The sequence below is a fragment of the Vipera berus genome (assembly GCF_964194415.1).
Source record: "Vipera berus genome assembly, chromosome: 4".
NCBI classification, from domain to species: Eukaryota; Metazoa; Chordata; class Lepidosauria; order Squamata; family Viperidae; genus Vipera; species Vipera berus.
In genome coordinates this window covers 60,739,839-60,754,000 of record NC_138206.1, presented here as the reverse complement: position 1 = coordinate 60,754,000, position 14,162 = coordinate 60,739,839, and the positions used below count along the sequence as shown (strand labels likewise).

Below are 14,162 nucleotides of genomic sequence, written 5' to 3'. Positions count from 1 at the left end.
CCAAAAAACTCATTAATATCAAAGCTGAATATTTTTGGAAGTAGTTTTTAGTTTGTTTTTAGTTATAGCTATTTTAGGGGGATATCTGTGTGTGCAGGTGACTATTACTGTGCATAATTATTAGGCAACTTAACAAAAAACAAATATATACCCATTTCAATTATTTATTTTTACCAGTGAAACCAATATAACATCTCAACATTCACAAATATACATTTCTGACATTCAAAAACATAACAAAAACAAATCAGTGACCAATATAGCCACCTTTCTTTGCAAGGACACTCAAAAGCCTGCCATCCATGGATTCTGTCAGTGTTTTGATCTGTTCACCATCAACATTGCGTGCAGCAGCAACCACAGCCTCCCAGACACTGTTCAGAGAGGTGTACTGTTTTCCCTCCTTGTAAATCTCACATTTGATGATGGACCACAGGTTCTCAATGGGGTTCAGATCAGGTGAACAAGGAGGCCATGTCATTAGATTTCCTTCTTTTATACCCTTTCTTGCCAGCCACGCTGTGGAGTACTTGGACGCGTGTGATGGAGCATTGTCCTGCATGAAAATCATGTTTTTCTTGAAGGATGCAGACTTCTTCCTGTACCACTGCTTGAAGAAGGTGTCTTCCAGAAACTGGCAGTAGGACTGGGAGTTGAGCTTGACTCCATCCTCAACCCGAAAAGGCCCCACAAGCTCATCTTTGATGATACCAGCCCAAACCAGTACTCCACCTCCACCTTGCTGGCGTCTGAGTCGGACTGGAGCTCTCTGCCCTTTACCAATCCAGCCACGGGCCCATCCATCTGGCCCATCAAGACTCACTCTCATTTCATCAGTCCATAAAACCTTAGAAAAATCAGTCTTGAGATATTTCTTGGCCCAGTCTTGACGTTTCAGCTTGTGTGTCTTGTTCAGTGGTGGTCGTCTTTCAGCCTTTCTTACCTTGGCCATGTCTGAGTATTGCACACCTTGTGCTTTTGGGCACTCCAGTGATGTTGCAGCTCTGAAATATGGCCAAACTGGTGGCAAGTGGCATCTTGGCAGCTGCACGCTTGACTTTTCTCAGTTCATGGGCAGTTATTTTGCGCCTTGGTTTCTCCACACGCTTCTTGCGACCCTGTTGACTATTTTGAATGAAACGCTTGATTGTTCGATGATCACGCTTCAGAAGCTTTGCAATTTTAAGAGTGCTGCATCCCTCTGCAAGATATCTCACTATTTTTGACTTTTCTGAGCCTGTCAAGTCCTTCTTTTGACCCATTTTGCCAAAGGAAAGGAAGTTGCCTAATAATTATGCACACCTGATACAGGGTGTTGATGTCATTAGACCACACCCCTTCTCATTACAGAGATGCACATCACCTAATATGCTTAATTGGTAGTAGGCTTTCGAGCCTATACAGCTTGGAGTAAGACAACATGCATAAAGAGGATGATGTGGTCAAAATACTCATTTGCCTAATAATTCTGCACTCCCTGTATAATAAGTACAAAAATCAAGATAAAAATGAAATTGAGAACATCAGTGCAATAAATTAAAATTAGAGAATTTAAAAAATGAATTAAAAATACTAAATATAAATTAATTAAAATGCCTGTCAGTCTAGGTCAGCCTGGTGGAACAGGTGTGTTTTGAGGCCGCGGCGAAAGGATTGGAGGTTTTGGGCCATCCGAAGCTCAGGGGGGAGCTGATTCCATAGGGTTGGCGCTCCCACAGAGAAGGCCCTCCCCCTGGGGGTCGCCAGCCGACATTGCCGAGCTGACGGTACCCTGAGGAGGCCTTCTCTGTGTGAGCGTACTGGACGATGGGAATTCGTTCCCGGCAGCAGATGGTCCTGCAAGTATCCCGGACCTAAGCCATGTAGGGCTTTAAAGGTAAGTACCAGCACCTTAAATCTCACCCGGAGGGCAACTGGTAGCCAATGCAGCTCCCGCAGGAGGGGTGTAATATGGGAGTATCGGGGAGCTCCCATCACAACCCGTGCAGCTGCATTCTGCACCAGCTGAAGCCTCCGGGTGGTCTTCAAGGGCAGCCCCATGTAGAGAGCATTACAGTAATCAATACGGGAGGTAACGAGTGCGTGGGTGACTGTACGTAGGGCATCTCGGTCCAAAAAGGGGCGCAATTGGTATATAAGACGAATCTGTGCAAATGCCCCCCTAGCCACGGCTCCAATGTGATCTTCAAAACTGAGTCGTGAATCTAGGAGGACGCCCAGATTGCGTGCTCTATCAATGGGAGGTAACATCTCTCCTCCTATAGTCAGAGATGGAACCTCTTGGACTAAACGAGATGACGGTATGTACAGCCACTCAGTCTTGGCCGGGTTGAGTCGAAGCCTGTTTTCTCCCATCCAAATCTGTACCGCTTCCAGACAACGGGACATCACATCGAGGGCATCACTGGGTTGGTTCGGGGTGGAGATGAATAGCTGGGTATCATCAGCATATTGATGATATTTCACCCCGAAGCTACGGATGATCTCTCCCAGCGGCTTCATATAGATGTTGAACAGGAGGGGGCGAGAGCACCGAACCCTGAGGCACTCCACAATTAAGAGGCCTAGGGCTTGACCTCTGCCCTCCTGCCAACACCGTCTGCGAACGGTCCGAGAGGTAGGAGGAGAACCACCGCAGAACGGTGCCTCCCACTCCCAGCCCCTCAAGACGACGCAGTAAGATACCATGGTCGATGGTATCAAAAGCCGCTGATAGATCTAATAGGACCAAGACAGAGGAATAACCTCTGAATGGCTGAAAAAGAAAAGAATCAAGGCGTTGCAATGGCCCAGTCAAAGTCCAGACCTCAACCTAATTGAAATGCTATGATGGGACCTCAGGAGAGCTGTGCATCAACAAAAACGCACAATCCTTAATGAACTGAAGCAATATTGTAACGAAGTCTGGGCCAAAATTCCTCCACAACAATGTGAGAGACTGATAAAGTCACTCAGGAAACTATTACTTCAAGTTGTTGCTGCTAAAGGTGATTCTACAAGCTTTTGAGTCATAAGGTGTACTTAGTTTTTCACACATTGCTTCTCTATTTTGGCTTTCTTTTACAAAGTAAATGATGACATGGTGTAATATGTCATGAGTTGTTGTTCATTGAAGTTGTATTTACCTATTCCATCTTGCCTAAGTGACTCTGGGTGGTTTACAATAAAAACAATTTCTGCATTGATTCCCACAGCTTTGTCAAATCTTTAACACAAGTTGTTAGGTGTCAGAATCTATCTCTTCTTTTCCTACTGCATTTCATTTCTGGGCTTCGTGAATTGGCAGCTTTGGAGCATTCTCCCTCTGTCAGTTTCACCCATTTCCTCTTGGCCATGAATGAAAGCTTGCTTCTCTGTGAGTGCTTTTAACAGTGGGAATGCCATATTACTTTTATCTGCCATAACCTGAATAAATTGGAAAAGAACATGATTTCTATTTGTCAGTTCTCCTATCTGACCATTGTTCAATTATATATTTCTAAATTATCTAGTTCTATGTCTCTATATGTACTTCTCCCTGCATCTGAAAAATTGTAGTATTCTTTTTAATTTTAACCCTATTTCTATTACTATCTGTTTTATTTGTATTTGACTGATTTAAAATTGGCTGTGAAATAGCTCCCCTACATATTTTTCATGCAGCCTGTATCAACCAGTATATACACATCCAGCAAAGAAAATTCTTTTTGTTAATCCACTTGTAAAGGAACAGGTTTCTCATTAATAATCCCATTTATGTTTAAATAATCCAATATCTGTCTATTCATAAATTCTCATCCATTATCATTTATATGAAATCTGTGCTTTGTTCCAAATTTGTTTTCTACATAAACCACAAATAGTTTGAGTCTGCTGAACTTGTTACATTTGTGGCTTATCAGATATAAACAATAAGATGATTCATTAAAATACTATGTTTTATTTTTTAAAAAAAATCTGGATCATAATTATAATGAAAGTTGACTGCAGAGTATAGACTTAGCCCACCTGTCAGTGAATGCTGAGAGACATTTATTACATTTGAAGTAAAAGATAAATTAAGCAATATATTGAATAAGGAAGCTGTACTTCCATCTAAACAACATTGAGAGAAAGCATACAAAGAATTTCCTTTATCACTTAAACCAGGGGTGTTAAACTGCCAGCCCAGGGGCCAGATGCATCACGCCAAAACCGCGCCCACCCCATTGCTGGCAATGGGGAAAAAGTCACGATACATCGTGACACGTCACATGATGTCGCAAGTTTGACACCTGTGACTTAAACCTAGAGACTCATTTTATTAACAAGCCAGATGAGACTGACACTGAATGACAGTGTATAAAGAATCTTTCCCTTATCTGTCTCTTGCCATTTGCTGTAGTGGTTCATAGATGTAAAAAAAAACCAAAATAAACCCCAACCTAATATTTTAATTGCCATATGTTTCCAGCAGTATGTAGCCAAAGCTTTGTAACAATTAACAAAGTTAGTAAGAAGAATTTGCCATCAACAATTGACATGATCAGCAACTTGAATTTTATCTGCTTCAAAATAAACTGCCTCTCGTTTGAACAGCTGTAACTGGTGATAACCAGCTTTTTTAACTATAAAAAATTGTAATGTGGCTCTTTTGAATTTGGTTCTAACCAGGCCATCAGAGGTTCTGGTTTTGATTTCTTAAACAGAACAATAACCACAATTAATGCAAGCAAGAGTTTGAAGATGCTTAAGAAAATTCATTAAGTAGGAATTCTGGTTATTGTTAAACATACTTAGCAAAGTGAATGTAACAAGGAAACAGGAAAGGAGCAGAGCAGACATGTCAAACACAAGGCCCGGGGGCCGGATCTGGCCCGCGAAGTGGTTTCATGTGGCCCCTGAAGCCATCCTGGAAACAGTGAGGGAACGGCCCCCGCTGCCTTGGCCCTGGCCCAGAGACCCTCCTTCTGCCAGAGACCCTCAGATCTGTCCCACTCCTGCCCAGGACCCCATAGGCACCCTTGATGCCAACGATGTAGAGCTGGCCACGCCCACCCAGTAGGCCATACGCACTCTAGCCATGCCCACCCAGTAGGCCACGCCCACCCTGGCCACACCCACCCGGCCCCCTGAGGGCAACCGCAATGCTGATGCGGCCCTCAATGAAATTGAGTTTGACACCTCTGGAGCAGAGGAAGTTTGAAGGATTTTAGGAAAAGAAGCAGAAAATCTCTGATGGTTCAATCTTTCTATAATATTAATGCTATATCCTTGTATATTTAGTATTCCTTAATAATGTTGACTACTTTTTACTATTAGCAACTGTATTTCATATGTATAGTTCAATATTCTGGAAATGTGATACCTTTTAAATATTTTTTCAGGTATGATGCTTTGTGCATTCTTCTTCGTCACAGCAAGAATGTTCGTTTTTGGTTTGCACACAATGTACTTTTCAATGTTTCAAATCGCTTCTCTGAATATCTCTTGGAATGCCCCAGTGCTGAAGTAAGAGGAGCATTTGCAAAATTGATAGTATTTATTGCACACTTTTCATTACAAGATGGACCATGTCCTTCTCCTTTTGCTTCACCTGGACCTTCTAGTCAGGTATGCAACCGAAATGCAATATGGAAAAACTAGTTTGTATACCATAGTATAATAATAACCTGCTTTTATATAAGCCATCCTCGTTGGTTAACTGTTTATGAATTCATGTTGCACTCTGCGCAGTGCCTTATATAGGTGGTCCTCGACTTACAACTGTTCATTTAGTGACCAAAGTTACAGTGGCACTGAAAAAAGTGACTTATGGCCGCTTTTCACACTTAACAACTGTTGTAGCATCCATGATCAAAATTCAGATGCTTGGCAACTAACTCATATTTGACGGTTGAAGTGTCCCGGGGCTCACATGATCCCCTTTTGCGACCTTGTGATGAGCAAAGTCAATGGGGAAGCCAGATTCACTTAACCTTATTACTAACTTACCAGCTGCAGGGATTCACTTATCAACTGTGACAAGAAAGGTTGTGAAGTGGGGCAAAATTCACTTAAAAAAATGTCTTGCTTAGCAACAGAAATTTTGGGCTCAATTGTGGTTGTAAGTCAAGGATTACCTGTATTACCTTCCTGAATATTACTGGCGAGGGACACCTGCTTCATGTCTAGTTCGTTTAGCTTGGAGAGGAAGGGATAATCACTTGCGTTGTGGGGAAAACAAGGCAGGACTATTACAGATAGTCTTCGACTTGCAACCAATCATTTAGTGACTGTCCAAAGTTACAAAGGCACTGAAAAAAACAACTTTATATTTTTCACATTTATGACCGTTGCATTATCTCCATGGTCACATGATCAGAATTTGGGCACTTGGCATTGGAATGTATTTATCACACTTGCACTGTCCCGGGTCATGTGATCACCTTTTGTAACCTTCCCAGCCAAGCTCCCAACAAGCAAAGTCAATGTGGGGGGCAGGAAGCGAAATATATTTAATGAACACACAATTTACTTAATAACTGCAGTGATTTGCTTAACAACTTGGCCAAAAGGTCATAAAATGGAGCAAAACTCACTTAACAGCTCTGTTTAGCATGGAAATTTTGGGCTCAATTGTGATCGTACATCAAGGACTATAGGTAGGTTGACTGCCTTGAGTTGACCAAATATACAAATATATATTTGATTTGTATTTATCTTCTGTTCATTTACTTTCCATTCTGTTAAATGATAAAACTATTAACACTTCAATTTCTGAAAGCATTCTTAATTTATAATATTTTTGCACAACTGCCTAACACCTTTGTACAGTACGATAGATAGATAGATAAATAGATAGATTTAAAGGTGAGATGTTATTATCATTATTGTGGTTAGTTGCGCAGTTAGCCAGATGTTTAGACTGAATTTGGCATTTTCTCCAACTATCAAAACTTTGCTAAGGACCAGGGATAATCAGAAGTTGTTTGATTATGGTTCGTCAGACAATTATTATTTCTCTACATTAACTGCATACAGTGCACACATTACACTAGATATTCACAGCAGTATAAAATAGTTAATATTCACTTTCATTTCATTCTGATTTGAGATTTGTTCCTAGTCCAGTTGGTTCCTTAAAAAGATTTAATAAGACTGTAATTTATGTTCTAGTACTATTAGCCTATAAATAAAAAATTGCCTCATTTTTATAGGCATATGACAATTTAAGTTTGAGTGACCATTTGTTAAGAGCTGTGCTGAATCTTCTTAGAAGGGAAGTGTCTGAGCATGGACGTCATTTGCAGCAATATTTCAACTTGTTCGTGATGTATGCCAACTTAGGTAATTTTCTGTTTCTTTCTAAAAGAAATTAAACTAAATGTTCAGACAATTTCATTTGATTATGCCATATTATTCCCTGTTTCCTTTCCCTCTAAAACAACCTAATCTCATCTAAATGTTCATGCCAGTTTTTATATAGCCCATTGGGTATTGCAGACACACTTTTTTACAGTGAAAACTGTGGGTTTTAAGTTATCTTAACAAAGAGTCTCCCTTTAATTCTTTGTTAACAAACCAAAAAATTTACACAAATATGAGCTGTCACCGGTGTGACTACTGCCTGTCGATGGCCTTCGTTAGGCTGAAACAGGAGATAAAGATTTGTCCCATGTTTGGGGCCTAGCAAGGTAATCTAAAATAGTTAACAAGCATTTGACACATATCCCCCCTTGCTTCTCAATTGACAAAGTGAGAGAGAGCCTTGTGGCCTAGAGGTGAAAACAACTGCCTAATGTGCAATCAGCCCAGGTTCGAATCTCAGAAGGGTATGGCTGACTGACGAAAACAAATAAGTTTGAAATGCATATCAGTCTCCCTTTAATTCTTTGTTAACAAACCAAAAAATTTACATATATATATATATATTTGAATCCAAGGCTAGAGGGAGTACTAATATTTTCTGAACTTTAAAGGTGGGGTAAAAAGATCTGTCAGAGCTGGAACGCTCCAAGTTGCATTGATTAAACAATGTCACCTATTGGGATCCTGGAAGCCTACCTTTTCTGTAACAATGCCTGCCTTCTGGAATGAGGTTCTCCCCCCCCCCCCGAAATTTAGATGGCACCCACTCTTCTGGAATTTCAAAGGGCTTTTAAAGCCCTGGCTCTTCACTCAAGCCTTCGGAGAGGGCAATAGGTGCTCCTTTCTGTTCCCTTCTGCCATCGTTGTATCTTTTGTCTCAAGCTGTTTTTATGACTTCTGTCTTCTTTATTTTTTATGTTTTAAGAATTGTAAATCGCACAGTCGCTGTAAGTTGAGTGGGGTGGAGTATAAATGTAATTGTGTGGGGTTAATCTGCAGTTAGATGTACAGTCTTAAGACTGATGGAAACTTGATTCAAGTCCTAACCAAGGACCTAATAATATTATTCAATTTTTATGCAAACACATTTGGTAAAAGGCAAATAAACTCTTAACTGGATACTCTTTTTTAATGAAGGCAAAGCAGAAAAGTCAGGGTACTTGGAGAGAAAGGAATAAAGAACCTTGAACCTTCACAGGTGGACCTGGTCTTTTGCACTTGACACTCTATTATATCTTACTGAATGAGAAAGATTTGTTTGCTGATTTGAATGACTTACTGGTGGTGATGGATAACTAAAAACTCTCTGGAAAGGTTGAGTTTTGGTTGATGTATCTAATTTCTTGACATATGTATGGATATAATTTGCAATTGATTTCTTCTGGGATGTCTTCTTGACATGGTACTCTAATTGATAGTTTTCAGATTTCCATATAGTCCTCATTCAAATGCTAATTAGATCTGATCATGCTTTTTTGGAATCTGCTAGAGTCAACTAGGTGTTGCTGCCTGGTTATATTCACACTTCTATTTTTTCCCCCAGACATGATCCAGTGATTGAATTATGATATATATAGGGGGGGTTTTGTACATAATATTTTGATAAAATATAATTAGGTTTTTCTAACGATTTTTCCCTTTTATCATCTTTCCATTTAGGTGTAGCAGAGAAAACACAACTTTTAAAATTAAATGTCCCTGCAACGTTTATGCTTGTGGCACTGGATGAAGGCCCAGGTCCTCCAATTAAATACCAGTATGCTGAATTGGGAAAACTATACACTGTGGTGTCCCAACTAATCCGCTGTTGTAATGTGGCATCACGAATGCAGTCTTCTATTAATGGTACTATTTTTCAGTTTATAAAAGAATGTATTTAGTATGAAACCTGTGTGATGGAACTTGGATAAACTGCTATATAATAATGAAAAAATTAAATAAATGAAAAATTTAAATCAGCTGTTAAGCATAAGAAATTTCATTACTCTGTTACATCTTACTGAATATGTTATATATCAATATTTTTATAGATTGATGTATATTCTGTACTGATAAAGAGGTGAGAGGGATCAGGCTCTGCGATGCTTTCTTCGGAATCAGCATGAATCAATTTGAAGTAGGAAATGGAACTTTTAGTTCCTAGATTTGATTGCATTGTACAACAGGGCTTTTGATGAAGGCTCCCATGGGGCGCGTTCTATCTTTAGAAGAAGTACTAACTTTTACTTTAACATCAGCTTCCTTGTGTTAATTTCAGTGCCATAATTTGAATTATACTTTTAAAGAAAACTCCTATTATTAAATTTGCTATTAGAATAGAAATCAATGCCAGTGGTAGATAAAACTTCCGTTTACTGTTGTTTTAACAAAGTTCTCAAGTAGCATAACCAAATACAAGGTAGTTCCCCAGGTGCAAACATTTATTTAGTGAGTTTTCACAAAAAACTAATTAATTCAGAAAGGGCACCTACATTAGAAATTCAAAATTGCGACCAAAAAGAGGCTTCTGTAGTCATGTGACTTAGATTAAGGCTCTGCTGCAATCTGACTTGCCTGGGCCGTTTGGGCCTACGAGCAGCCGGAAAGGCTGGGGCTGCTTTGTTTTTGCTTTTGCTGCAATCTGCTACCGCCTGGGCTGGAGTGCTACCGTAGAATTACTTCTGTAAGTATTTTTTTTAAAAAAGAATTGTTAATCTATAGTGCTTGCAAACAAACAGCTTGCAAGCTCTTTGGGAACCGTTCTGCTTTTTAAGTGCTGTATTTTGCAAACTATTGTTATTTGCAAACTATTCAGCTTTTATTTTGGAGATTAGCGTATGTTACCGTAGTTTGTGGGTTTTAAGTTTAAATCGCTTCCAGAAGTTGTGGGTGCCCCATCACTGGAAGCTTTTAAGAAGAGACTGGGTAGGCATTTATCAGAAATACTGTACTCTCTTGTGAGAGCAGCGGGTTAGACTAGATGACCTCAAAGTCCATTCGATCTCTGTTACTATTGCAAGCTGAGAGTTCTGCAGATCCCTCCCCCATCTCCCTCTGGGTGCCTGACTGGAGGCTCTTAAGCTGGCAAGTGGTTTTTTGTTTTTGTTTTTGTTTTTTTAAAAAGCAATGGCTCCACCTACCCCCTCTGGGCAGCTGAAGATGCTTGAGCTGGCTAGCAGCAGTTGGTTGTTTTTTTTTTTTAAAAAAAATAACTTTAATGGCTGGACATCAACTCCCAGAATTCATAAAAGAACCAAGGTTGCCTACCCCAGGTCTACATCAATCTTGGGATAACAACAACAACAAGAACATCATCATCATCATCATAATATAACAACAACAATAACGTTGGAAGGGATCTTGGAGGTCATCTAGTCCAACCACCTGCTCAGGCAGGAAACCCTATAGGCCTATACCATTTCAGAAAAATGGCTGTCCAGTCTCTTCTTAAAAACTTCCAGTGTTGGAGCACTCACAACTTCTGGAGACAGCTTGTTCCACTGATTAATTGTTCTAACTGTCAGGAAATTTCTCCCTAGTTCTAGGTTGCTTCTCTCTCTGGTTGGTTTCCATCCATTTTATGGTCTGCAGGCCACACCCGGTCCACATCTGGCCCTTTGGCTGTGTCTGTCTGACCAGCAGTGATGTGTGTCTGTCTGTGTGTCTGTCTGACCAGCAGTAGGGAGGCAGCAGGGGAGGAATGGCAGCCTTCCACAACTATCCCAGTTTCTCATGTGGCCCCTCGGGAAAATAAATTCCCCACCCATGATCTAGGTGAACACCTATACAAGAGTTTTCTGTTAATCAGGAAATAAGTATGTTTGTGTGTTGGCATGGCTTTTAAAATTTAACGTTATTAATATATTTCAGGAATTTATATCATTAAGAGCAAAAAATAAATGTACTACATACTTTTCTTTTTTTAGGTAATCCTCCACTTAGCAATCCATATGGTGACCCTAATTTATCACAGCCAATAATGGCACTGCAGCAAAATGTGGCAGACATTTTGTTTGTGCGGACCAGTTATGTGAAAAAAATTATAGAAGATTGTAGTAATTCAGAAGAGACTATCAAACTATTTCGTTTCTGCTGTTGGGAAAATCCTCAGTTTTCATCTACAGTTCTCAGCGAATTACTTTGGCAGGTAAAAACAAAAAAAAAAGCAAAAAAATGCATCCTATGGAAATGGCTTTGTCATATCGTTGTTACTGATACATATACGATTTGATTCATATCCATTTATATTTGCATAAATATAAATATATATAAATATAAATATTTGCATCACATATCTCAAATATATTTCCAAGACAAAATGGCTCCAGCATATTAAAGCAAGTAATTAATAGCAGAATTGAAGTTTCTGAAGCAGCTCACAGGAATTGGTTTGTTTTATGTCTTTTGTTGCATTGAACTGTAAGAACCAAGTTTTACTCTTGAAGAAACAACTTCAGTGCATGGGAAGCAATTCATAAATAGTTTTCAGGCAGTTTAATTCACACTATATAGCAAAACTCAACAGACAAAAGGATTTTACATGAGATAACCATATTTCCACAGTGCTTTACTTAATTTGTATAATGAAATTATTACATATATGTTATGCATTAAAATGATACTTTTCATTGTATCTTCATGCACATGAGCTAAATTGCTGTAATAATGAATCTTTATATCTAATGTAATAATGTAAATAATGGAGACCTTCTCTTTTCAGTCAATCATTTAAACCAAGGTTTCACTGTACTGTCAAAACAAAAACCATAGTTTCAATGTAGCTACAGTTTTTGGTTTGATATTGCAGTATGGTAGACTCACAAGTTGGTTCTTCTATATTTTATTTTAATTGTTTTCTAAAATCAGAAGCTATCGTCATATATTAGTAGAACTAAAATATGAATGTGAGGGAAACAGAATTCCCCAAATTTTTGATAATGGTTTCAATATTAATACGAACTAATCTAGTGGGAAAGCATAAAACTTTGGAAAATGCTTGTGTATTTTTTGGTATTTTTGTTCTAATAAAGAACGCTCCTGGAATTCAGTGATTGTTACATACATACACACACACAAATATAAATGTTTACACATGGACATATACATACCTAGACTCACATAGAGGCATATGCAGATGAAGAGTAATTAATCATTTAATTATAAAAGCCTATTTAAAAGCATTTTCCCAACAGTTTATGTTATGACCTAAAAAGGTTCATAATACTAATTCATGATACATACCATTGGTGATATATGCTTGAATTATCAGAAGTTGTATGTAAATATTTTCCTTTCAAGGTTGCATATTCTTACACATACGAACTTCGACCTTATTTGGATCTACTTCTCCAAATCTTACTAATTGAGGATTCTTGGCAGACTCACAGGTTAGCATTGGAGATTGTTGGTCTTTTCTTCTATTTGAAAATCTACTAGAAGCCTAAAACTAATTATTAACTTGCCTAACAAATGCAGATTCTACTTCTGTAACAATGTAAATTATGTATTTAGCAAGAGATATTCAGCTGATGATGGGGCACACTATTGACCCCCCCCCCAAAAAAAAGGACCAGTTAATAATTGGATGGGCTTTATTCAAAGTCAGACCAATTTTGTTCATTTATAATTGAATGACAGATTTGAAATTTATGCATTTGTGCTGTGGGGGATGTAATGGATAATATATTTTTAAGAGAAAATCGGTTTCTTCTTCCACCATGACATTTAAATATTTTATTGGTAAAGGATAACAACTAGAAGATGTGACAAAGTGAAACTGAAAATATAACATTGCTAATAAAGAACATACAAAAGAGTAATTAAACTAAAGATGCATCCATAAAGTAGTAGCATAGAGCTAGCTCAACCCTTTAACGCAGGGGTGTCAAACTCACCGCATCATGTGATGTGTTGCAACATATTGCGATTTCCCCTTGCCAGAGCTGTAGTGAGTGCACCTTCTGCATGACGCATTTGGCCCGCAGGCCAGCAGTTTGACACCCCTGCTTTAATGTATCATTAAATCTAGCTATATAGATCATGTATTGCGCCATCTTCTCATTTTTAATAGTGTACTGTTTCAGTACAATGATATTTATATAATAGGTATTTAATACTCTGCTATTTAGATGCCTTAATGAATATAGATATTCTATCAATATTAATTACACTTTTAGATATTAATGTTATAAGCATTATGATTTTTGTTGCTGCTTAAGTTTGCCCTCTGCAATTATCTTCCAAGATATTCTGTGTTCTCTTTATTTATTATATAACAGAAGTTTCTAGTAATATTAAGAACGTGATACTCATCCACTGTGTTCAATTACAAAGCTGTTTGCTATTTTTTAAAACAAATTACAGAAGAGTGAAGAAAGATGATTTTGATGAATCTTTCCTCCTTTTGTAGCTCAGAATATTCAAAATTGTTACGAAGAGGAAGTTACATAAATTTGCCTTTGCTGAATATCAGTTCTTTCTTTGTGAAAGAACAACACTGGGTCTAGTTCAAAGGAGAAGTTGGAAAGGAATAAAACTACCTTTTTATAACAGAGATAGTTATATAGATTTTCAGTCTTTGTGAAATTCTGATCTTTTGATTTTTGTTTGGGTTCCCTAAGGATTCACAATGCACTTAAAGGAATTCCAGATGACCGTGATGGGCTATTTGATACCATTCAACGATCCAAGAACCATTATCAAAAAAGGGCTTACCAGTGTATAAAGTGTATGGTGGCTCTCTTCAGCAACTGTCCTGTGGCATATCAAATTTTACAGGTAATTGCTTTGACATTTTTGGTTGTGTGGTGCTGATTGAAAAAAAAATATGGATTGATGGAGATCTTTTTTGAGTCACAACTGAATTCTTAAGACTT

The 14,162-nt window shown here is 38.3% G+C and overlaps 1 protein-coding gene across 2 annotated transcripts in view; it reads left to right on the top strand.

Annotated features, from left to right (window-relative positions):
- The window catches only part of USP9X (ubiquitin specific peptidase 9 X-linked), a 127,642-nt gene that overhangs the window by 106,187 nt on the left and 7,293 nt on the right, over positions 1-14,162 (top strand). For both annotated transcript variants that reach the window (XM_081327628.1, XM_081327627.1), the window contains 6 exons: positions 5,346-5,571; positions 7,158-7,287; positions 8,968-9,153; positions 11,214-11,434; positions 12,586-12,674; positions 13,908-14,064. In XM_081327628.1, coding sequence (XP_081183754.1) covers positions 5,346-5,571; positions 7,158-7,287; positions 8,968-9,153; positions 11,214-11,434; positions 12,586-12,674; positions 13,908-14,064 — 1,009 coding nt within the window. The remainder of the gene's footprint in view (positions 1-5,345; positions 5,572-7,157; positions 7,288-8,967; positions 9,154-11,213; positions 11,435-12,585; positions 12,675-13,907; positions 14,065-14,162) is intronic.